Source organism: Ovis canadensis, chromosome 7, assembly GCF_042477335.2.
Source record: "Ovis canadensis isolate MfBH-ARS-UI-01 breed Bighorn chromosome 7, ARS-UI_OviCan_v2, whole genome shotgun sequence".
Taxonomy (NCBI): domain Eukaryota; kingdom Metazoa; phylum Chordata; class Mammalia; order Artiodactyla; family Bovidae; genus Ovis; species Ovis canadensis.
This window is the reverse complement of record NC_091251.1, coordinates 92,156,802-92,181,274: the sequence shown is the minus strand read 5'-3', so window position 1 is coordinate 92,181,274 and position 24,473 is coordinate 92,156,802. Positions and strand designations below refer to the sequence as shown.

Sequence of the window (24,473 nt, the reverse complement as noted above, 5' to 3'; positions counted from 1 at the left end):
GATTCTGAACATGCTGAAGTTTCAGAACTTATGGGCTCAGTTATGCTGGGTTGATTTTTTTTTTAATTTTTTGGTTGTTTTAAAATTTATGTGCTTATTTTAATTGGAGGATAATTACTTTACAATATTGTGATGGTTTTTGCCATACATTGGCATGAATCATAGGCAGTTTAATTTTATTCTCAGTGCACTGGGAATCCACTGAGGGTTTAAAGTACAGGAGTGGCACATTATGATTTTCATGAAGAATTTTTTAAAGCCCCCTTGCTGTTGAGAAGAGAATGGACTCTTACTTCGGCAAAAGGGATGGAAGCAGGAACCGGGTTGACTTAAGTGGCTATCACAAGGGTCCTGGCCAGAAGTGACAGTGGTTTGCACAGAGTACCAGTGACGAGAACTGGGCCATCCCTGATAAGGGCAAGGGCCACAAAGAACTGGCTGCCACCATCCAGAGGACAGTTCAAAGGCAGTGCCTTCTGAGAGGACATTCTGCCCTCCCCAGTCTTCTCCCTTTTGTCTAAAATTACGAAGTCCGAAATGGAGATCGAACCTGCCTTCAGAGGGTGGGGACTTACCTTGCTGCATGAGGATAGGTGAGGTGGGCAGCAGTGATGAAGGGATGGACTCTAAATGGCTGAGAAAGTTGGGAGCCTTCCTGAGAGGCCTAAGGGGTTAGTTTTGGAGGATGAAGTAGGAGCCCTACACTTTACACACACAGAGACGTGCTTGACCGAAACCTGTTATTTCCAAAAACAAGGGTTGTACTTTTTGGCTTATATCACTATCCACAAAAATCCTGAGAGAGAGATAAGGGCTCCTGTTCTCTCATTTAAGCTCAGAGAGGGTGAGTGCCTTAGGAGAAGGCATTGAATGAGAAGCAAGAGCTGAATACAAACTCCGATCTTTTGCTTCCAAGGCTAACATCCTCTCTGTTAACACAAGTCACCAAATGACCCCTGGAGTGGGTCAGGATGAGGGTGCAGTGAGTCATACACACGCAGGGTGGCTCCTGTCTTTATTTAAAAATTTGGTATTCATTATGAATTTTTAAAACTTAATTCTTTTTTTAATGTTGCATTAAAATATTACTTACCTTGATCACTGAAGTTGCCTGGTGGACCCCTTAGGTTTTGCACCTTTTACTTGCTTGCCTCACCCTGGTCCTGGCTATGGACCTGTTACTCTATTCTGTAACAGCCTCTTCCATTGATCGTGAGCAAAACTTCAGACCTTTATCACAGAGCAAATAGGATGTCCATTCTCCTCACCCTGTGACAATCTCAGCTGCAGATTTTAGACTCTATTGCCCAAGAAGCTGGCCTCCTGTCTTCCTGCCAAGATCACCGAGTAGCTGGAGGCTAGGTCTTGACATTGAAGCAGAGGGTACGGCACTTAGCACTCCTGCACCCAGCAGGGGCCAGGATTCAGCCCTGCCCACTCCAACCCTTTGACAATCTGAGCTCCAGTTTATCTCTAGGTGATGCAAGACAAGAATTTTCTGTTTGGCTGGTAGTAGAAGGGAAGAACTCTGAACAGGAAAGCAGGTCATCTAGAAATCTCAAAGACAGGGAATTCCCTGGGGGTCCAGTAGTTAGGACTCTGCACTCCACTTCAGGGAGCATGGGTTCGATCCCTGATCTGGAAACTAAGATTCTGCATGCTGCAAGGCCAAAATAAAATAAAGTCAGTTCATCTTTAGAAAAGAAAAGTCTCATAGGCAGAAATTTCTGACAACCCCTTTGAAATCCACAACACAATTCACCCAAAATGGACCCAACAGTTGACACCCAACCTGGATGCTCTCCTCTCACCCAGGGCCGCTGCATCACAGAGCCCCAGGGCCTGCAGTCCCATGGACATCTACGTGAATGGATGGAATGCTACAGCTCAGCCTTAGTTTAGTTCTGGATTAAATCAGTCATGAAAACTCTAGTAGGACCAGCAGCTCACCTTCCATTTTGTTAAGTCCCTAATTGAAGGAGTTTCTCTGCCCAGACCTGGGACAGTAATCTTTCCTGAACTTGCTCTTCACTGGGATCTCTAAAAATTATCCACCAGAAGGATGGGCTTTTTGAGTGCTGCAGTGGACAGGGATGTGAGGTGGAAAGTGAAGCTTTGACTGTGTTTAACTCAGGTCCTGAGGAACAAGCTCCTCTCTCTTCCTATTAGAAGGTTTTCCTTGGACCTGAATTTTCACATCTGTAAAGTACGAACTTCCCTCCTTTCTGCTTGAGTCAAAATTGTCCTGAAAAAAAAAAAAAAGAGAGATCCCCAGCAGAGAGAGAAAAGAAGACAGAAAGACCCAGCGTCTCCAAAGCTATGAATCGGTCACTTGTTCTCTTTGGAGCTGGAAGAGACACACTGTTAAATAAAATGATTTTATAGATTATTCTCACTGCCTTTCCAAGAAAGAAATTTATCAATTTCAAGGCACAGAAATGGTTTATTCCCAGATCATTGATGGGTTTCTTTCTTTTCTTTTTTTTTTTTTTCTCTTTTTACCCTCTCCTGTTGACTTAGAAGAGGAAGAGAATTACAGCTGTGAGTTGTCCTCCTCTCCATTCTACTTTCTTAGGGTGAGTCAGGGCACACTTGGGACCCAAATAGGGCTGTAAATAACTGAGTCACATATGGAACTGAGACCCACACGTGAGACCAGTGGGGATTGGAAATTGAATTTCCCTTTGTGCGTAACTAAGTAAGACTCCTGCAGAGACTTCTTTCAAGAAGGCCAGATTCTCCCTCCAATGTACAGTGGGTTGTACCTAACCCTTCCCCTCCCCATCATAGATAGTTTCACTAGCATGCGCACACACACACAGTCAAGAGCATGAAACACTCCCTACCATAGGGCAGCAGAGGGGGAGAAATCTTTATTGCGGCTTGAAGAACACTCTTCTCCCAGCAGAGACATTGCAGCTAGACAGTGGAGGAGCTCTTTCCCTCATGTGAACACATAGACTTTTATCTTGGCATGGTGGCCATGAGACATAGCCAAGCTTAGGAGCCTCCTTGACGTTTGTGGCATGCTCAAAGCAAAACAGATTTGCACTGCTTGGGGAGTGCAATCTGATGCCTCCACTGAGAAGTGTCTCCTAGAGCTTAATATTACCTGCTTTGCCATGGAAATGCCATAAAAGCATTGGTCAGGGGAAAAAGGATACCTTCTGTGCATGTTCACACCACCAGACTATGAGCCTCGTGAGGGCAGGAACATGCTTTTGATCAGTATGTGGTCATATTGATGGGTGGGTGGACGGATGGATGAGTGTGTGGAGGGATAGATATTCCAGAGAACATCTAATTCCTGGAATGAAGGGTCCAGTCTATATCCTCTATGAAAAGTTAGAGAGATAAAAATCTATAATCTTTTCTTCCCTGTAGGGCTGCCCTGTGAGGCATGACAGCCTTCCAAAGAAAGGGTGTCTACCAGAAATGCAGACAGACTGCTGACTAAGGAGCAAGAAGTGAAAAGGATGGAGGAAGAAAAGAGGAAGTTCTGTGTTTTGCTCTGTATGCTTTAATACCATATGAATCTTTGAGAATATTTTACTTGAGTTATAATAAAGAGAAAACACAAAGGGAAAAAAAGAAAGGGTGCTTATTTAGAAGACCATATTTTTAAAACATTAAAAGATTTTCTCACTTTGTCCTGACCTATGGGAAGCAGAATGAGTGGTCCTGCTGGGGCTTTTGGCACAATTCTGGCTCTAAACATACCCTAAAGCCTTCAGTTCATAGTCATGCAGTCATTCCAGATGTCTTTTTCCCTTTAGCCCCAGGTAAGAAGTTCTTCAGGTGTGGGGAAAGCAGGGGATTAGGAAAGGGAAGGAATCGGCCATGAGTTATGGTACCCAGCGATGAGCCCAGACAGTCCCAAACGGACAGGATGCATGTGAAGTCTTCAGACGTGGGTGTGCGCCCGTCAACTTGCCCAGCGGTCCGGTCTTAATTGTCAGTGGAGACAGAACGCTTCTACATTTTGCCTAGGGGAAGCCACCCATGCTTACAGGTTTTCTCTGATCAGCCCAACTAGTCAAAAGTATGTAAAAGCTGCACACAGCAGCAGGCTCATCAGAAGGGTCCAGCATAGATGCCAAAGCAGCAGAAATCCTGTGCATGCGCCTCCTTACACACCCAAACACCTTTCCCTCCCACTCTGTACCTCCCTGCCTGCTCATCCTCCCACCTATCTGGCCACTCCCCAGGCTGCAGAAAGTTATTCAGTGAAATCCATGTCTCTGCCTTCACGTGTCCCATATTCTTGTTCGTTCAAGCATGTGTGTGGAACAGTCAGTCAGGCAAGAGTCTGCCAAGTGAGGCTGCCATGTATACTTGTACAGCCTGTGCACTGCATAAAGACCCTTCTCTCCACACCAAGTTCAGCTGTCTGACATGACCTACTGCTCTGGAAGCTGGAGGAAGGAGCTTTCTTCTTGCCAAGCTGTGTATCTCCAAGGCTGTATCTTTTCTCAGTTTTGCATAAAGGCGCTGTGGAGCCTAGCAGTGGCTCTACATCAGGACAAAGTAGTTACAAAATAGACACTGCGAGACAGTTCCAAGAGATCATCTGGCTCAGTTCCTGACTTCATAAAATTTTAAGAAGCCTTTCATATTAGTTGCTGTGAAACAATGTGTCATTAACTTAGAGATGTAACACAATACCTAAGTCACAATTCCATAGCTCAGAAGTCCAGGCATGGCATGGCCAAGTTCTCTGCTCAGAGTCTCCTGAGGCTGAAATCAATGTGTGGGTGGCTGGGCTCTTGTCTGGAAAACTCTGGGGAAGTGTCTGCTTGCAGCCTCATTCTGGAAGCTGGCAGAATCCAATTTCTTATGGCTTTAGGTCTGGGGGCCCCCTTCCTTGCTGTCTGCCATCCAGAGACTAGTCTGCTCCTTGAGGCTGCCTGCTTTTCTGCTCATGGGATGCCTTCCATCATTAAGCAGCATGTTGTATCCTTCTTATGCTTCGAAGGGATTCATGCATGAAGTCCTCTGCCTTCCTTTTTCTTCAGCCAGAAGTGAAGCTTTCTGCTTTTAAGGAGTCTGGTGATTAGGTCAGACCCACCTAGATAATGCCCCTATTTTAAGGTAACATAACATATCACATAACATCATGAGGAGGTGATATCATATTCACAGGCTCCAGGAATTAGGGTAGGACATTGTTGAGGGGACATTGTATTTTATTTTTTGTTGAGGTATAATTGATATACATGTTGTGCTAAGATGGGACTTGTTTGTTTGTTTTAAACCTTTAATAAAAGCAAAAAAAAAGAATGCAGAAGAATACAATGCTGAAAACTTAGTATAAATGTGAATCTTACTAGATGTTCAAATCTGATATAATGCAAATTTTGTTCATGCTATTTTACATTTTTACCAACTTTGGTTTGTATATTTGCCATTAAGTATTGGCAACAAAATTCTTCAGATTCACATATTTTGGCTACCTTGTTTCTAACAGATAAAGATTTATTTCCAGTTTAAGAGAAAAATGCTTATGGTTTGTGCATGATCAAGTATATTTGAAAGATTCAATAACTGCTTTCATCTAATAAGTTCTGGTTTTTCATAAAATGCTGGCATCCTCATTGAAAAATCTTTTCACATAGCTGATCATTTTGTTCTCAGAAAATGTATAAGGGATCATTGCAAAGTTCAGAATGATCCTTTTCTTTTACACAAAATTCCTCTAAAACAACTTGGCGACAGTAGACTAAGATTTACTCCAGAATATTTTCCTCAAAACAAAGTCAAACACAGCAAAGACCATCACCTGAATGGATGGTCATCAGCAGTGGCCATCAGCAGTGGCTCCACGTAAGATGGGGCATTTTAGGAATTCAACCTACCACAGTCTTGTCACCCACCCACATTTATTTTAAAAACCAAATCCTTGAGCCTTCCCCCTCAAAGGCTCATGTGAATAAGCTCTTTAAGATAGCTGCCCATTTTGAGCAAACACTTGCAAGTACTAAAATAATTTGTAAATTGATCAGAACTACCTTTTCTCATCACAACCTCTCTGGAACGTGCTGGTAGAATCTGAAACTGTCAGTGGTCTGTTGGAACTGGCTTTTACCAGTTCACAAGAGCTAATTGTTATGTGTTTAAGCTTTTTGCAAGCTGGTTGTTCAAACTACTAGTATCCTAAAATTTGCTATAGTGGCAGTATTTACACCATGGAAGACATCACCCCAAACCAAGGTTGCTGGTTTTTTTTCCCCCAATGAACAGGTTTACCAGCACACCACTGAGTGCTGATCTTTCTTTACAGGTCATCTCCTTGACCTCCTGTGGAATGTAGAATCCTTTCCACAGACCTTTTTGTGCATGGTCATCATCCAACTTTTGAATATGACCAGAAATGGGGTGATCACTCCCTTTTAAATCGGTTGATCTCATTGATGTAATGGTATATGGTAGAGTTGAAGTCTGCCTTCTGGCCAATGGCCTCGGTCCTTTGGACACACCACTTGTGATGGCCCCAGGACCATTTGGAGTGGGTGCCATCTCCTCCCCAAGCAGACACCTCTCCTCTGGATCCACATATCCAATCCTGATTAGAAGGTCAGTCTGTAGAGCCACACTGTTTGAGTTCAAATCCCAGCTCTGCCACTCATTTAACTGAGACCTTAGGCAAGTCTCTTAACTTGCCTGGGCCTCTAGTTCCTCATCTATAAAATGGCAATAAAAATAGTACATACCTGCATGGGTTATGGTGAGGACTAACTAAATGAGATGATCTGTGTACCTTGCCTGGCATGTACCTACCTCATGGGTTTGTTGTGAAGATTGAATTATCTAATATACTAATTCTATAATCTAATATAGAATTCTAGAATTCTAATCATTCTATCTAATATATAATTCTAATGAAGTGCCAAAAGAGGACAGTACCTGGCAGAAGTAAGGCTATTAAATATTAGTCAATTAATTCGAAACATGATGTCTTCATCAACTAAGTCACCCTGTTCAGGGTGCACTCTAATTTGCCTCTCAAAATGTAGTGTCAAGGGACTTTCCTGACAGTGCAGTGGTTGAGAATCTGCACTTCCATTGCAGGGGGCAGGTTCGATCCCTGGTCAGGAGCTATCCCGCATGCCACATGGTATGGCTGAAAAGCAAATTTAAGAAATTTAAAAAAAAAAAAAGTAGTGTCAGAATGGACCCGATTCCAGCCTTTGCTGAAATGCTAGACTTTGATTTCAGCTCCACCTCCCTGACTGGCATTAGTTTTTGAGCAGCTACGTCCTTTTCCCTGAGTTTTTAGTAGAGTCAGAGAGACTTCCCCAAAAAGTCTTGGGGGCTGGACAAGCAGCATCCAAATACCCCGGTTACTTGTTAGAAATGCAGAATCTCAGGCCCCATCCCAGGCCTGCCTACTCAGAATCTGCATTTTAACAAGATTCCCAGGGGAAGCATGCACACCGAAGTTTGAGAAGCGCTATTTTTGGGGACCTTATGACACACCGATTTTCAAGAGAAAACCAATGAGAGCATCTTACGCCTTCTCATGAGTCGAGAAGCTTTTCCCCCAGACCTCGGTAGGGGTGGGGGAATGTCAGTGTTGGGCTGTCAGGCTGTGTTGAAGGTGGGAGGGGCTTTTCTGCCATGGTTCAGAGCCAGAAACCTAGCAGAAGGAGATGGGGGCTGCTGGCACCAACTTGAGAGATAAAAAGGACTAAAAGAAGAACCCAGCACAGACGTGAGGCTTCTGAAAGCTCCCACAGAAAGGCTAACAGCTCTGTCCTACGGCCCTGGGTCAAGGAAGCTTTGTGAGTGTTAGCTGGCCTGGAGCGGCCAGGATAAATTTAGAGATGATGAAAAGGAACGCTTCTTGATGTGGTGAAGAGTCATTTAGTGGGAATCAGGAGGGAAGAGGTCACCAAGTCAGGGATTCTTTAGAGATTATTTCCAGCAAGGGAGGGCCGAAGGGTTAAGAAGCCACCTACTCGCATTGCAAAGCAGAGTCAGATCCCTTTATTACCTGCCTATGCTGCCTGAATTTAAATGGGAGAATTCTGTGCTTCTTTGCTGCGGCCATAGCTTGGGAATGGCACCCAGAGTTTACCCACCTGCTTGTACGAAATAAGCTCCAGGAGTAATAAGGGACATATGCTAAAACCTCAACCTAGGTGACTCTGGACAAGTTACTTAACCTCTTTGGGCATCTGTTTTTTATCTTTAGAGTGGAAGGAATCTCACCTGTGTTACACAGCTAAAGTAAGGATGAAGTGAGAAAGTTCTTATGGCACTGAATGAGATGAAATGTATATGTTAGATTCCTTCCTTGTGTAAAGTGAGATTCACAAGGTCCTGATTTGGAATTGGGTTTCCTCATACAAAAGAATGTTCTGAGAAGGCCAGCGAGGCAGCCCAGAAATATGTTTCCTAATCCTTTCCCAGTTGCCGGTGGGCGAGGCCGTGGGGGCATCTTTTCAAGCAGCATAATCAGTCTTAGCTGGGAATGCGGCCTCCTTTGGCACCTCCCTCTGCAGAAGGCTCGGAGGAAAGGCAGGCACAGACTTACTGGCTCTGAAAGCATGACTGGCTTTTAGGAACAGCTGCTCAGGATAATCTGACCCCATGACCATTTAGTATCTGCCACTGAGTGGAAGGGAAGGTCCCCTGGAGAAGGGACTGGCAGCCCACTCCAGTATTCTTGCCTGGGATCCTTCCATGGACAGAGGAGCCTTGCCCTTTTGATGCCACATAAACATTCCTTCCTTGAGAGGCCGTGTTACCTCCTTGGGTCTCTTTCCTCCCCACCATGCCCACCCCTCCACCCTGGGTCACTGTCTATCATGTCCTATAGGCTATAGTATGAATTTTGTATTTATTCCAATTAAGGAGGCATGATAAGGCCTGGATTTTATTTTTAATAGATAACCCTGTTGTCATGCAGGGAAGGAATTGAAGGAGGATGGCAAAGTCAGGAGCAGGAAAACCTCTTAGGAAGCTGTTGTAAAGTCCAGGGGACAGGTAATGTTGTTTTGATCTAGGTCTTGATAGCAGAGGGAAAATGGTGATAAATGTTTTAGGGTTAGAGGCGGGCATCAGGCAGGGGCTGTCAATGGGAAGGGATGAGGTGAAGGGAAGGAATCAGGTGATTCTGGATTTAAATAGATGATGGTTCCATTGACTGAAATGGAGAAAAACAAGTTTAGAATGAGAACTCAAGACCCAGCTGGTGACCCTTAATAAATGTAAATGTTCGTCTGGCCTCATTTGTGGCTTAAGCAGAACTGAGAACTTTCTCAATTTTCTCCAGGCCAGATAATGTCTTAAGCCCAAGCAGATGTGGTACCTTTTCCCCACAAGCAATCTCAGGGAGGGAGTCTTGCTTACATCCTGCCTCCTCCCGTGTGACACCTTCCAACTAGAGGTTCCTCCTTGCTCAGCCAAATTTCTTTTGCCACTACTTGTTGTCTGGCCTCATTTCTCTGTCTTCAACTAAGTTGTCAATGGCTTCTCTCATTCTGTTTATCCATTCACTGAAAATCAAACAAGCACAAGGCAGGCTGTGTTCCTGACATGTGGTCTGTCCAGCCCACAACTTGTCACTGGCAGGGACACAAAGCCAGATTGGGGGAGAATATGAGAGTCACTCTCCATGCGACTTGAACATTCCAAGCCCCTCTAAGAACCCATCTGGCAGTTATGATCCTGTTCTGTCCAATTCCTTCTTGACCTGACTTCTATTTCCAGCCGGTGCTGCCTCTTGGGTCACCATTTCTATTTCTTGACTTCCCTTTTATCCTCTGATTCAATAACTGGAGATGAGATTTTTTTACATATTACTCTCGATGCACCAAACTGGGGTTATATTACTCTTAGTAATGATAGTGGCTATTTATTTAAGCATTTACTAGGGAATGCACAACCTGCCAAGTGCTTCGCGTGCATTATCTCAGTTAGGAACGCTGTGAAGAGGTATTAGTATTCCACTTTACAAAGGAGACTTGGCAAGCTCTAGCAAGTCGCCTGAGGTCACCCAGCTAACTGAGAGGTGGGGCAGGGTTTGACCCCAGGTCACCATCTCTGATACAAACCCACTGCCCTGGAGGAGAGAAGGCCAAAGTATTGTGGCCTTTCAGTGACCCTAGTGGGTGAGTCCTGCACTCTCTGGTGACCAGTCAGGTTAAACTGTGACTGGGGTGGGTGTGACAAGTGATGAGGGTTTGGAGCCTGTTTTTGAAGCAGTGGGGTGGCAGGGGCATTCGCTCCATGAGCAATGGACTGACATCTGGTTCTACAAGATCGACAGTGTGGCCGCTGGAAGCTCTGTAGACATCCAGAGTTCCAACAGTGACTTGGGAAAGTACAGGAGAGAAGAGAGGTTGTTCCAAGTCACAATGTAGCCATATTCCTACTTTATGCTAAATAATAAAGGGTGAAGCTGAAGGCCTCCGTCTCCCCCACAAAGCAGGCCTCGGGGCACCCGAGTGGGAAAGGGCAATGCCCTGGGGCAGCTGAGCAGGGCTCCTATGTGGCCCCTTCTCTCCCACCGCTGAGGGGAGACTCAGCTCCATGCCCACCCTTATCCCACAATGTCTCTCCCCCTTAGTATCTGGGGTCTGATCTGGAAACGTCCCCCAAGTCAAGCACAGCCTGGGAGAGGCTCAGGACCTCCTCTGTTTTTGAAGCTCCTGGTAATATGTATTTTTTAAAGTAAAAAAATATGCAAAACTGGGCTCCTGAAATTGGTTTTTGTTTTTGAATGTTTAACAGAACAACTACTTTTAGCACAAAAGCAACTTAATTGTGCTCATCACAAGATTGCTGTAGGATTTATGAATTAATCGTAATTCAGAGAGTCAGAATTCCTGTGATCCAGTCAGTGTGTTCCTCTGACAACAGAAGCTCATTTGCAGATCTGATCAGTAGTGTTTGACAACTGCTGTGAATTACCAGAAGGTGTGACTTGAGCCAAACGGCCCTCCAGGCTTCCCTGTGATAGTCACAAACACAGAGAAAGGGACTGGTTCCAGGCAAAACTCCCACGGGCCAGCAACATCCCCCCACACACTGCCTTTTCTGCCCTTTCTATAAAATAAACCTTTCAAGTCAGTATCAGCTGATTTCAAAAGAAAAAAAAAAATTTTTTTTTAGTTCTCTCTTGCTCTAAAAGCAAGACAGAATAAGGAAGGAAATGCTTTAGAAGAACCTAAATGTCTGAGCCTTTATATGTATATTTCACAGCTCTCACGTTTGCCCTGGGATGATGTTAGTGTTATTCGGCCTGTTTGTGTAGCAGTGAAATTATTCGTCCAAGGTCACATAGCGTACACAGGATTAGAACCTAGATCCTTTAACTGCAAAGCCTGAGTGTCTTCCAATCTAATAATGCCATGAAGCCACTCAAAGCCTGGGAGGAGTCCAGTGGGGCTGGAAGGCGTTCTGGAGCGACCACTCTCCTCTGTGCTCCTATGGTATTGGGGCAGATTTTTGACCTTTCTGGATCTTTTCCCTGTTTCTTTCTCCTCCCGTTCCTTCTCTGGCTGGCTAGCCCCCCAGTCTACTCCTTGCTTATGATCCTTATTTTTCCATCCACAGCAAAACAGTTCACATCAAGGTAATTGATGGTGAGGCGTATGAGAAAAACAAGAATTACTTCCTTGAGATGATGGTCCCCCGCATGGTGGATATGAGTTTTCAGAAAGGTGTAGTACCCTGTCCTGCACACTAACGTTAACACCCTCCTCTCCCCTTGTTTCCCCCTTTCTCCTACCCATTTGTCGTCTTCTCTTTCCCCGTCTTCTGCCTCTCCGGTTCACTGTCCCTGTTTCCTTTCTCGTCCTCTCTTTCCCTCTCTCCCTCTCCTCTCTTTGCACCCAGCGCTGTCCTAACACCTGCCAACCTGTCACATGGTATCATAAGAGGGATGCTCAAGAGCCAGTGGTAACTTTTGTGGGATGAGGAAATGGATATGGGGAAAAAATTGAGAGAGAGCAAGCACCAGCCACAGCCCCGAAAGTATCATACACGAAGCTCTCTGCTTCTCCCGAGTGATTTAGGATGCAAGGAAGGAAAAGATAGCGCAGCTCCAGGCAGAAGGGCAGCCCTGGAACACCAGCTCAGCTCTTAGCTGAGGTCCACGGGGCAGCTCTTCTCAGGGCTAAGCTGATAGTCCCTGGGTACGAACGATCAATATATTTGGATTTGGCTTCTATTTGTGGCTCATCCATTCCTCAAGGCATGCTCCTACGGTGAGAGCTGCTTAACTGCCATATCCCTGCGAGCAAGGGTATTTTTCTCTCCCTGACCTTGATTGAGCTCAAAGTACAGGTTTGAGTTCTAGGTCTAGATCAAAGACCTGCCTATCATACTCTGCTTTCCCTGTGAAGGGCATCTAGGTGTGAAGGCAGTTAGAAGATGGGAGGGAGGATTCTGACCTGAGGGGAGGCTCCCCCAAGAAGCCACAGGACTTCTCAGAGTGGGCGGAGCTTCTGCTTCGACTTAAATGGCCCCATACACCCCAGCCTCCAAGAGACAAGACAGAAAATCCTTTTTTCGGATGGATCATACTGTGCAGGAGGGCAGAGCCATCAATCGGGTCCCTCCAGACCGTCCCCAGGGTCACAGAGCAAGCACCCCCTTCCCATCCCCCAGCAGAGTTGCTGCAGTGGAAAAACAGGCTGGGCTTACATCCTGTACACAGCCCTAGGGTACCACATCTAGGGTGAGAGAGAGTCCTAGAAAATGCCTCTTGACAATCGGTGATATTTGTCTTTGGTGCACTGAGCAAGGTGAGGAAAGATGTCCAGAAAGTGCTCAAAAGGTCACACACAAGCACACACACACACACCCACCACAAATGCACAGCAAGTCCTGTGCCCAACAAAGCACCTTAGATCAGCCTAACACTGTATAGATGATGAAGCCGAGCCTGTCTTCAGAATGGAACAGGAACATCAGAGGTTCTAATGAAACTTTTTACACTATTGTTTGTTAGCACATTTTACCCTTTAGAGAGCATTTAGGTCCCAGGCAAAACAAACAAACTACAAGATAAAAAGCAGAAAATAACAATTAGGGCTCACTGTTAGGACTTCTTGACACCACTGTGGTTCCATGAAGGACCAGGAGAAGCCACACAGAGAGATCCAGGCCCACATGGCAACTTCTCCAATAACAGTGGACCTGAACCAGCCTCAGGCCAGTCTGTGAAAGGAAGGGATTTTCTTGGAAACTTTGCTTTCCTGTATGATTTGGTTTTAATAGATACTATGCTTTGTTGGGGCTTCCCTTGTAGCTCAGATGGTAAAGAATCTGCCTGCAATGTGGGAGACCCCGGTTCAATCCCTGGGTCAGGAAGATTCCCCTAGAGAAGAGATAGGCTACCCAATCCAGTATTCTTTGGCTTCCCTGGTGGCTCAGATGGTAAGGAATCTGCCTGCAATGCGGAAGACCTGGGTTCGATCCCTAGGTTGGGAAGATCCCCTGGAGGAGGGCATGGCAACCCACTCCAGTATTCTTGCCTGGAGAATCCCTATGGACAGAGGAGCCTGGCAGGCTACTGCCTATAGGGTTGCAAAGAATCGGACATGACTGAGTGAGTAAGCACATGCTTTGCTGAGATACCCAGAAATGAGCAGAAACCTCCATCACCATGTCCCCTTGATGCCTAATAATCTGCATTTAAGGAAGCCAGCTTTGAGACACATCACCCCCATGTGATAGAGGTCCAAAGATGATTTAGAATTGATGATTTGTGGCATTTTCATCACACTTTTCAGGAATGCATCAGCTGTAACTCTTAAAGGAGTCCCACATCATATTGTGGTCAATACGTATTTATTTTACTTCCCACCACTAAAGCCCCTACAAGGTAAAGAATGAAGAAGATGATAGAATTCTGCCTTCCTTCTTTCCTTTCTCTTTCTCTCTGATTTCCCTGCCTCAAAAATACTTTCCTTTTAAGATTTTCTCTATGAGGCTCACATATGAAGTGGGTATAGACACAAGGAAGGGAAACAAGCCCCTAGCTAGATACTGTTGACATTCTCTGTTGTAGAAGAGCCCTGGGCCACCCCCATAGGCCAGCAGTTCACCTACTCCCCAAAGAAATGCCAGTTACCATGTGACACCTAATGGAATGTGCTGCCCAACTCACTTTGTACTAACCGTCAGCAGGATCGAAAATGACTCCTCCCCACCATCAACCCCCTTCTTCCTTCCCATCTCCCTCCCATCCTCATGGATCCCTTCCTTTGCCCACTTTCCCTTGCCTTCTGACTCCCTTTCCCTCTCACTCATAAGGACAACTCTGACCAAGGAGATAAGAAAAGCTAAGACCTTTTTTGACATAAGAACAATATAATCCGCTGAGTCCTGTCAAAAGCCACCATGGCGGGACTGGGCTGCATGTGCCAAGAGTGATGGGGAATGATTTTAAAGGCTGTGCTCTGGGTGACCAACCAACCTACCGACCCAGTCGACACTTTCTCTCTTGTTGTCCCTACAGGAAAACCGTAAGGGTTAAAATAGTAGATGAGGAGGAATACGAAAGGCAAGAGAATTTCTTCATTGTCCTTGGTGAACCGAAATGGATGGAACGTGGAATATCAGGTGTGAGATTCTTTAAAAAAAACAACAAAAAACCAAAAAATGAACAAACAAAATAAAACAAAAAGAAAAAAATTTAAACAAGCTGTAAAGCAACAAGAACAAAAAGCAACTATATTTTTTTTCTCCCCTCCCCTCCTTTTTTCTTTTTCTTCCTTCCTCCTTTTGACCAATGGACTTTTTTTTATTCTTTTCCCTCCTGTATTCTCGCTCTCACCCTGTTTCGGTATCATCTCTGCCTTCTTAGCCTTAGCTTATTTCCAAGTCCTCCTGTTTCACCTCCTGGGCACAGTGCAGCCTCGACTCCTCATGACCCTGCTGAGTCACATCTGCCTTGTGTTCCAATTATCTGATTCCCAATGTCCCCTGCACTTCCTCTTCCACCGCCCACCCCTGCCCCATTTCCCACCCCATACAAAGTCACCTGTAAATGTGCCAACTCCTTGGTGGATGGGGAGGAGAAGATGAAAGGAATGCATGCGATGCATGCCTGTGCCCCTTCCCTGCCTCCTCCTCCTTCTACCCTTCTCTCTCTCTAGCCTGGATTGAATGGGGGAGGGGCTGGGGAGGGGGCTGGATCCCGTGTTGCAATGACGCTTTGACAGCCTTCTGCTGCATCTCCCAACCTCCGTGGAGTGCTTGGCAGGTTTTTCACTTGCAGAGTGGCCCATGGGCCGCTTTGCCCTTCATGGAGGTAAGTGTTTTATCTGGCTATTTCACAGTTGGGTAGAGCTAAACGTGGAAAGGTATACCAGTTGTCAGAGGTCACGCTTCTGGGAGCTCTCTGAGGGAAAGCTGGCCTCCAAGGTAGTCATGCAATCTGGAACCCTGAGCTGTTCATCCTTCCCTTGACATCCCACCCCATCTTGTGCTACCTCTTGTCTAGCACAAGGCGGGGTACTTTATTCTGACTGCTTTAGGGTAATGCAGTCCTGAAAGCAGAAAATTGAGTCTGCAAAAGTGAAGTGATTAACTCCAGATATGGAAATCACCTCAGCCAGAAGGCCCTGGAAAAAGACTGACATTGGGCCGGCCCCGAGTATGGCCTTTTGGGTTTTCCAATAGGAGGGACTCTCAATGGCGTCGTTGGTGTTGATCCTTGAGAAATAGATGTTGGACAGTTCACAGAAGGCAGCCTTGGCTTGGCATCTGCAAATGAGAGCATTACCCAGGTCTTGAGATAACCCTCATCCCACACCAGAGACGTGGCCTCATCTCCTCCTTTGCTCAGGACCTGCATCTTGGGATACCTGCCTAAGGGACTGATTATGTCGCAACCAAGGTAGATGTCAGGAAAGATTTCTTCCCTTGAATAAAATGATTGGAAGCTACACCTTTGCAAGTGTTGGAGGAGTATATGTGGGTAAGAATGCTCTTGGGAAATGCCAAGAGGGGTCATTTAGACTCCCCTTCAGGACACATGTGCTGCTGGGAGCCTCGTGGAGGATAGAACAGCGAGATCTACTTGTTTGTCAAAAAAAGGTGATGCTTCTGCCTCTACTTCACATGACAAACAACAGCATGGAGCCTTTTATTCAAGGACAGATCCAAGATATTCAGCCACTACATTCCCAAAGGCTTTTGCCCAAGTCTTCTTCTGAGACATGAATGATTGCTCAGTTCCCCTTGTCCTCTGACCCTCTCTGCAGATCTGACTGTTTCTGTGCCCACACTGGTTTGGTCACACCTGGTGTTGGAGAAGCAGAAGCCCTCTCTGCTTTCTATTATTCATTCTCTTCTTGGCCACCTAATAAGATGTTGCCATGAGCCTGATTCCCAAAGAGTGCTGGAAGAAAAGAGTAACTTCCGTTGCTTCCCAGACTGTGTTCCTGCCACCTGAACTAGTCTCAGAAATTGTCTCAATATCTGCCCTACCTCATTCCTATCTCCCTTCTGCATTTACTGCGCATCGTCATGATTGGTTGGACGCAGCTGACACCTAAGGGCGTTATCAACTAGCCTCATCAATTTCCATAGTCCCTAGCTACTTATGTGCAAATGAAAGCTGGACAAAGGATCACACAGGATGGCTAGAAAGAAGGCAGTCTTCTCCAGACAAGAAGAGTGAGTTGCAAGTCCATCCATGACTTTATTCTACCAATGAAGAGACTTTTCTTTTCTGCCTCCCCAATAAAGACCATTCAACAGCAGGACAGAGAGTGACCTAAGACAAATCTTGTGATCTTCAAGAGACTTGACCAAACATGAATGCCTATATGGCTACTCTTCATCTGAGGACCCCTTTTCACTGCAATAGAGTCTCTGTCCAAGGAGATGTCAGCAGCGCCCTGATGAAGTCCAGTCCTGGGGAAGGCAGTAGGAGAAAAGACAAGGATTTCATTGAGCTACCAGTGTGATATGCCCCTAGATCTTTTCCCAGTGACCAAGGTGGAAGTTGCCAATAGGAAAGGTGTCCATTTTCTGTCAGTTTCTATTATCTATAGGGTTTATTTTCAGTTTCTTCAGATTGTCCCATATTTTGGCATTAGACCACAAGGCAAGAGGTCATAAGACTCAATTGTGTAGACTCAGAACCAAATGAAACCCCATCCTGATGTCCAGAATGTCCTGCTGTTCTCCTAGTGAGAAACATCGCAGTGGACATTGCTTTTCATTATCACTGCTGCATGGGAGAGGCTTAGGCATTCAGAAGAGCATAGCATAGTGGGTGCATGGTCAAAGTGACAGTTGCATTACAAAAAAGTAAAATGCTGTACTTAAAATAAGAGATTCTATTCTTGGCAAACAAAACAGATTTCAGAGGGGAAATTCAATCCTCCGGACAAACTAAGGGAGGGAATAAGAGGGGATGAACAGGACACACAGTTGCCCAGGAGTAGAGCAGGCATTGGAGTTTAGCAGTGGACAACTGAGAGCAACTCTGAGCAGTACGATCAAGGCTGTCAGGCCTGGGCCTGGACATTGGAAGCCTGTTTGTGCCTTCTTTGGCTCAGAGGTTAAAGCATATGCCTCCAATGCAGGAGACCCAAGTTCGATCCCTGGGTCAGGAAGATCCCCTGGAGAAGGAAATGGTAACCCACTCCAGTATTCTTGCCTGGAAAATTCCATGGACAGAGAAGCCTGGTAGGCTACAGTCCACAGGGTCGAAAGAGTCGGACATGACTGAGCGACTTCACTTCACTTACTTTGGGCTCCCTCTAACAAGTTGCTCAGATACTTCCAAATACTCAGAGTTGTGCTGTTTCCTTGTCCTTGGGCTATCTGAGCAATCACCTGACCCTGGGGGATCAACACAGGGAAAAGTTCAGCTCTAGCTTCTCTCATCAGCCACAGCAGGAAAAATACCCTGGAGGGATCCTGTCACTCAGTGAGTCTACCTGGATCTCACTGATCCATCCATAACTGTTCAGTGGAAAGCCTCAGGTTCATATAGACACGACCAAGAAACAGTGCCCAGCTGACTGAAAGTCCTCTCATTGTGCTAGAGACGATCCTGGTGTTGGGAGGGATGTCTCAGTGAAAACCAGAGCAGCAGGGACTTTTCTGGAAGAGCTGCCCTTTGTCTGGCCTACCTGGGTACACTGATTTGTTTGGGTCTCTTCTCTTCTTTTCTTTTTTTTCTAATCTCCACCAGAACTTGGGGGCCGGGAGAGGCTCTTCTGTGAAGATCCTTAGAAGGAGTAGAATGAGCAGGCTGTCTTGCTATCTGTCCATCTCTCATCTCAATGTAGGACAAAGATCCACTGATCCATTGCCCCTTAGAATTCCATATGGGAGAAACCAGAAAAAGTCAACTGCTATTCTCCCTGATTATGTACCGTAAAGATTCTGTATCCATATGTGTTTTCAGTGGCTGTGAATACGGAATTACAGACTGAGTTGTGTTCTTAGAGATTTTTAGAAGAAACAATTTACAGACACCTTGCCCTGCCCCCTGCCTCACTCATTCCTCATCAATCCCCATCAGTCGCCAGCTGCACCAGGAGTATGTAGCAGGATATTCCCAGGCTTTTATTTGACGAGAGCCAGGGTGGGAGGTGCTGTACTAAGACACCATCAAAGTGAAAATGTGATATGTTACAAGAATTTCTTTTATCTTGAAATCTAGGAGAGGTTAGCATAAGTGAAAACTCAGGGGCTAGGAAAGACCTGTGCTGGGTATATCTTTAACTCAGCTTACCAGACCATTTAAGGACCTTGCATTTGTCATCTCCCATCTGTCAGTAGCTTTCGGTATGACAGTCTCTCTGGTCCAGAGTATCTAGACTCTGACTTAGCCTGTCCTTTCTGAAACAAAACACCATTCAGTGATGCAACCCCACAGGATCTGTGAAAAATACAGTTGCCGAAATAGGTGGCAAATGGCAAACCTCTACTGAACATCTACCCATTGCAATGACTTTGCAGTTGGCTTCACAGTGACTTTGCACAGTAGATAGAGTCGATGCAAAATGGGAGGAGGCCATGGCCTCCTCTCTCTATAAAATGATACACTGTTCAAGGAAAACATTTTGCAGAATTTATCTTTTCACGAGGTTATCCTTTTAGGATAACCCTCTGGTAGGGTTGCAGCCTATACAGTTTGAAGATAACTGGATTCTCACTCCTTTACAGAATGGATGTGATAACCTGATCCTTTAGAAGATCACGAATGGCCAACTCTGTCTCTGTTTCACGTACTTAGTTCCCCCCATCCTCATTCCTCTATCCATAGCCCTCAGGGTTGCATAGAAGTTGTGGGGAAAACTTGCAGCTGCAAGGCCCTGGTGCCCAGTGCTCTCTCCAGTAGTTCACACCTCTTGCTGCGGCTGCTGCGCATGCTCCAATTGCTGCCTTTTGCATGTGGCCACAGTGCTCTCACCTACTAAGCTCACTGCTTTTCTTGCGCTGCTGCAGCCGCAAAACCTGGGGACACTTTCCAGATGGGACCTTAATGCTCTTTCCTTTTCTTTCTTCCCTTTGTCTGGTACCCATTTGCAAACAGCGCTCCTGTTATCGCCAGGTAAGAGGTGTCTTCTGCCCATCCCTTTTTCTGCTTCTTGCCAGTGCCATTATTTACTTTAAAACCAATATCCTTTGCTTTATTTACTAGGAGCTGTGGGCTTAAGTTCTCTTAAGGACCAGGAGGTTTATTTCCCTACTGCAAATGATTGTGAGGAGGTAGACAATTCCTTGGGCACCATTTCAGTGGATGTGGGTAAAGGCATAGTTGGTCCTCTCTGAGACCAGGAAAAGAACTGAAACTTACTGAAAAAATGGGGGGAGGTCATACACTTCTCCTGAGTCTTTAATTCCTCCATCATCTCATATTGTGGGGCAAGAGAGGATGAGAGTCAGAGCTGACTCTCCTAATAGGATCATGATGGGATGAGAAAGAAAATACTTCAATCTGGATGGGGTCTGGGGAGAAATAATCAGGAGCTTCTGTGAGAACATGAAAAGTAGTTTTTAAGGAATCTGGAATTTTATTGATCCTGAAGATCTTCCATCTCATCACAGCAGAGACCTAACTTTCTAGAACTTTGGTTCATTTGTCATTGATCTTTGAAATCACATGTGCCATGAATGACAAGAAGAATTAGAATATTATGGGGTGAGGGGGCAATTATTTGATTGGATATAGAAATTTGGCAGAATTTATATTGGGGATATTCTCGCAGAGAATCTAGAGCCTGTCATAGGGAATGTACCAAATATGCTTGCATCCGTGTAATCAAATCACAGACAATATCCAACTTTGTGAGTAGTTAGGAAGGCATTGCCGGCATATGGGCAATACTGTAACTCTTGGTGCAGACAAAGCAAGTTATACAAGGTGTCCCAATATATGCTAAAATAACATTTTACATTTCATCAGTCCTTTGAACGTATAAAAATTGTAAGGTCATTTAAGATGCAAAACATCTTTCAGAATTCACTGATAGTCACCATAGGCTGTACACTGAGCTTGAGAAAGGGGCAGGCTACATACTAAGGACATTGATCTCCTTGGAGTCATAAACCAGAAAAAAAAGTGGATAAACCCCTACATTTTCCCTTTCTGGAAAGAACCACTTCAGCTTCCTTAGTTTCTTGCTTCCTCTTATATCAATAAGATAATGACTACGTCCAACCCCATATATTCCACTCTTCTCCCAGGTTTTAATGTCAAAGCACTGGGTGCTTCTTCTCCACTTAGCTCATCTTCTCGCCTGAGAAGGCATTTGGGCTTTTTTTGTCCCAACTCTTGCCTCTCCCCACTACCAGCCACACATACATATGCTCAAAACAGAGATTGTGATTTAATTTAAGCTTCATTATACTTTTAACACATTGGCACAGATACCAGTAGACACTAAAATAGGAAGAAAAAAAAAGGTGTCATTTCCTAGATCTTTCAATCTGTAAACCTTCAATTTAGGAGCCCTTGGCTAGACTTTAAATTCACTGGAAATCTCAACTCCTTGTTTGGATTTTTCCAGGTGGCCACGAAAACGTGATTCACAATGCCTCGTGAAAAATGGAGAGAAAATGTGTTCAATCTGAGCTATACCTCCAAGCTCAGGGACCTGACTACACTGCCCCATTTCTTTCTGAGAATGTCTGTAGAACATTCATGGCAATCTATTCCAGTCTGGCCTGGCAAGCTCTTCTCTCTTCCAATATTTGTTTAATCTTCCATCCTATTAATAGGTTCATTCTCTCTTTTCCCCCTTCCTCCTCCTTTTTCTAGATCTAAGTGTTTGTTTAGTCAGTCTGAATATCAAGGTCACCTGTCATTTATTTTCTATACTCAAAATTGAGAGGTTACATTAACAAGTGATCAGAATAATTATGATCTTTAAGGTTTGAGACTTCTCACCTCAAGAAAGTAACTTAATTTGAATGTAAAGAAATGATCATTACAGAAGTAAGGCAGGAATTACTACCAAACCAAGATACTAAATCAGAATTTATTTAAAAGCATGTGAATCAATCATTAACAGATATATATATATGGAGAGAGAGAGAACCTCTGTGGGGCTGTGGGAGATCCAAAGATAGAGGATTGGTTATTTGTCAAAGTGATTTCTGCAGAGAGCTAGACGGAAAAACTGTCACCACAGGGTTGGACAGGTCAGTAGCTAGATCAATATCCTGCCAGATGGATACAGTGCTAGATTGATAGCTAGACAAGGGGTTAGACAGGTACATTTATAAGTCACTGGAGAGCTCATTATGTTGGGATAAAGTTCTTGCGGCACATGTAGAGTATGACATGGGGGAAATGGGGAGGGAGGAGTGGAATAATACTGTCTCTACTAGGATATGCACTGTAATATGGTCCCAAAGACCACAAGTAGAGGAAAAGAATGCCCATGTTTTTTAAAGAATCCACATATATACGTTTTTACAAAGGCTTTTATTCAGAGTGGCTTGCAGTCTAGCTTCTAGGATCACTGACTTCATAGCCAGACTTATTTTCAGAATTACCTAATAATAGGCTCATATGGACTAAATAAAGTCAGGCTGCAAGAGGGTATATGCTTAGAAATGTACAGGACGATGTTAATCCATGAGAAGTAACTGTTTCCAAGAGTGGTCACCAACACTAGCAGGAGGACAGCACCACGGACAGCTCCCCAACATTTTGGGATTGCCTTCTGCCTTTGGAGCCAGAAGCACTGAGTAAAACAGCCAGCCCAGGAATCCACTGCACACTCTCTTACCAGTCTTCATTCAAAACAGCTTTAAAAATTCTTATATAAAACAGACCCTCTGCCTGGTTTACAATCTTTCCAGTAAATTATTTTCCTTGCAACTTTAAGAGCTCAAGTCTCACCCCTCACCATGCTTCACCAATCCCCAAGATAGAGAGAAAAGAAGACCTTCTTGTCCTCTGACCCGTTTTGTCCTTGAGATTACTCAAGGACTAGAAGACTCCCCTGGGAGATTCACTGTGCGGAATAAAAGCAATTAAAGAGCCAAATAAAAGAATTAATTGCATGTAAGAATGTGGACTCGGATGGAAAGATGTTTAAACGAGCTCTGAAAGAAACAGACTGCCAAGAGCAATTTTCTAATCAAAGGGGAATAAAAAGATTCAATCTCTGTTTCACTTTAATCCAGAAAACATGTCTTCATGGTGAAATGGTCTTAAAATGGGCTCACCAGCTGAAGTGGAAAAAAGTTCTAACTGTTCAACATGAGAAGGGATTGTAAATGAGTCAAGATACTGAGGGGCACACAGAATGCCTCAGAAAGAAAGAAAGAAGAACTTTCTTTTTGTGTGTTTTTGAACAAGTATTTGTATTTCAGAAGAAATGTGCCTGGTTCCTTAAAAATCCTAGGGCTCTTTCATTTAGAAATCATGACATTTTGAGGGAAGCCGTCCAAGTTTCTCATTGTGAGGCTAATATTCACTAGTACAAAATGTAGATATTCCTGAAAACATCCTTTTTTGTCCCTTATTGAAGTTACAGTCCTAAGAATGTTGGAGACAGATGTTAATGTGAGCCAGTGGACATTCCATTTGGTTGAAATGTGCTTCTGACCCCCAGGAACCTTTATATGAAGTAGTCATGCCAGTCATGCCCAACAGTTCAAAACTGTTAGAGGTCAAGAGATTTGGCTTTTGTTCCCAGCTCTTCAATATCTCATCAAATGTTTTGGGGCTTCACTTGGTGCTGCTTCTCAGAAGGTCTTTGGGTCAGGTTTCCCCGCCCCCCCACCAACCTAAGCCAGGTCTAAAAATGGAAAGAGGAATGTTAAGCTCAGAACGTGCAAGGAACCCTTTCATGGTCTGTTTAGCAGCTTATAGAAAGAGGCACTAACAAGCACATAAAATCCCCATCCTCAAGAGTTATTTCCTGTATGCCCATTGCCAATGCCTAATACTCCGAGCTTTATTTAGACTTCCAGGGAATGGCAAATGTGCTAAAGCTCGTCTGGTTTTGTTTTGTTGCAGAGGTGACAGACAGGAAGCTGACTGTGGAAGAAGAAGAAGCCAAGAGGATAGCAGAAATGGGAAAGCCAATATTGGGTGAACACCCCAAACTAGAGGTCATCATCGAGGAGTCCTATGAGTTCAAGGTCAGGCCATAAGTGAGATGTAACTGAATAACAAAATAACGAGGTGGGAGGTAGAAGCCCTGGAGTTTTGTTCTAACGTCACCACTGAATACATAAAGTTGAAACTGCACAAATCACTTACCCACCCCAGTCTCAGTTTTCCCATTTGTAACATGGAACAAACAGTGCTGGTCATTTGTAACTTAGGAACAGTGAGGAAGTATTACACGGCCTATGGAACAAATGAGCTATAATACCCCTAAAGTATCATCACTATTTAATTGTATTTTTAAAACAAAGATACTGAAATTCACTCCCCCAGGTCTAGGTTTACTGATCCCTGGGTTGGGAAGATCCCCTGGAGAAGGAAATGGCGACCCACTGCAGTACTCTTGCCTGGAGAATCACATGGAGGGAGGAGCCTGGTAGGCTACTAGTCCATGGGGTCGCAAAAAGTCGGACACGACTGGGCGACTTCACTTTCACTGTAGTGTTATTCTCTATTGTATTGCTTTAAATATCCAATGTCAGCAGTCACAACCAAAGAAGAGGACAGTGGAAGGACTATGCCAGAAGATGCCCCCCTGAGGCCATTTCATGCATAACTTTCAGAGCCCACGTGGAGCCCCCTGGAGCGCAGGGTATCTTTCATCCCCACGAAGTGCCAAATTCTTCAGTGGTTCTGAGCATTCTGACCTCATGGTTCCAAGTTTTAATCTCCCTGACAGACTACCGTGGACAAGCTGATTAGGAAGACAAACCTGGCCTTGGTCGTGGGGACCCATTCCTGGAGGGACCAGTTCATGGAGGCCATCACTGTCAGTGCAGGTAAGGGGGTCTCGAGATGGACACAGGCTTTGCTGGGAGGAGCAGGAAGCTCCAGAGAAGCAGGAACACAGACATGTCAG

The 24,473-nt window shown here is 44.8% G+C and overlaps 1 protein-coding gene across 13 annotated transcripts in view; it reads left to right on the top strand.

Moving 5' to 3' along the window:
* Positions 1-24,473, top strand: part of SLC8A3 (solute carrier family 8 member A3) — a 168,037-nt gene that overhangs the window by 136,174 nt on the left and 7,390 nt on the right. For 3 of the 13 annotated variants that reach the window (XM_069596900.1, XM_069596902.1, XM_069596899.1), the window contains exons 3-6: positions 14,474-14,577; positions 19,520-19,537; positions 23,462-23,586; positions 24,294-24,393. In XM_069596900.1, coding sequence (XP_069453001.1) covers positions 14,474-14,577; positions 19,520-19,537; positions 23,462-23,586; positions 24,294-24,393 — 347 coding nt within the window. Of the gene's footprint in view, positions 1-11,562; positions 11,670-14,473; positions 14,578-19,519; positions 19,538-23,461; positions 23,587-24,293; positions 24,394-24,473 lie in introns of all 13 variants that reach the window. The other 10 variants (XM_069596906.1, XM_069596907.1, XM_069596905.1 and 7 more) reach the window with 6 other exon arrangements.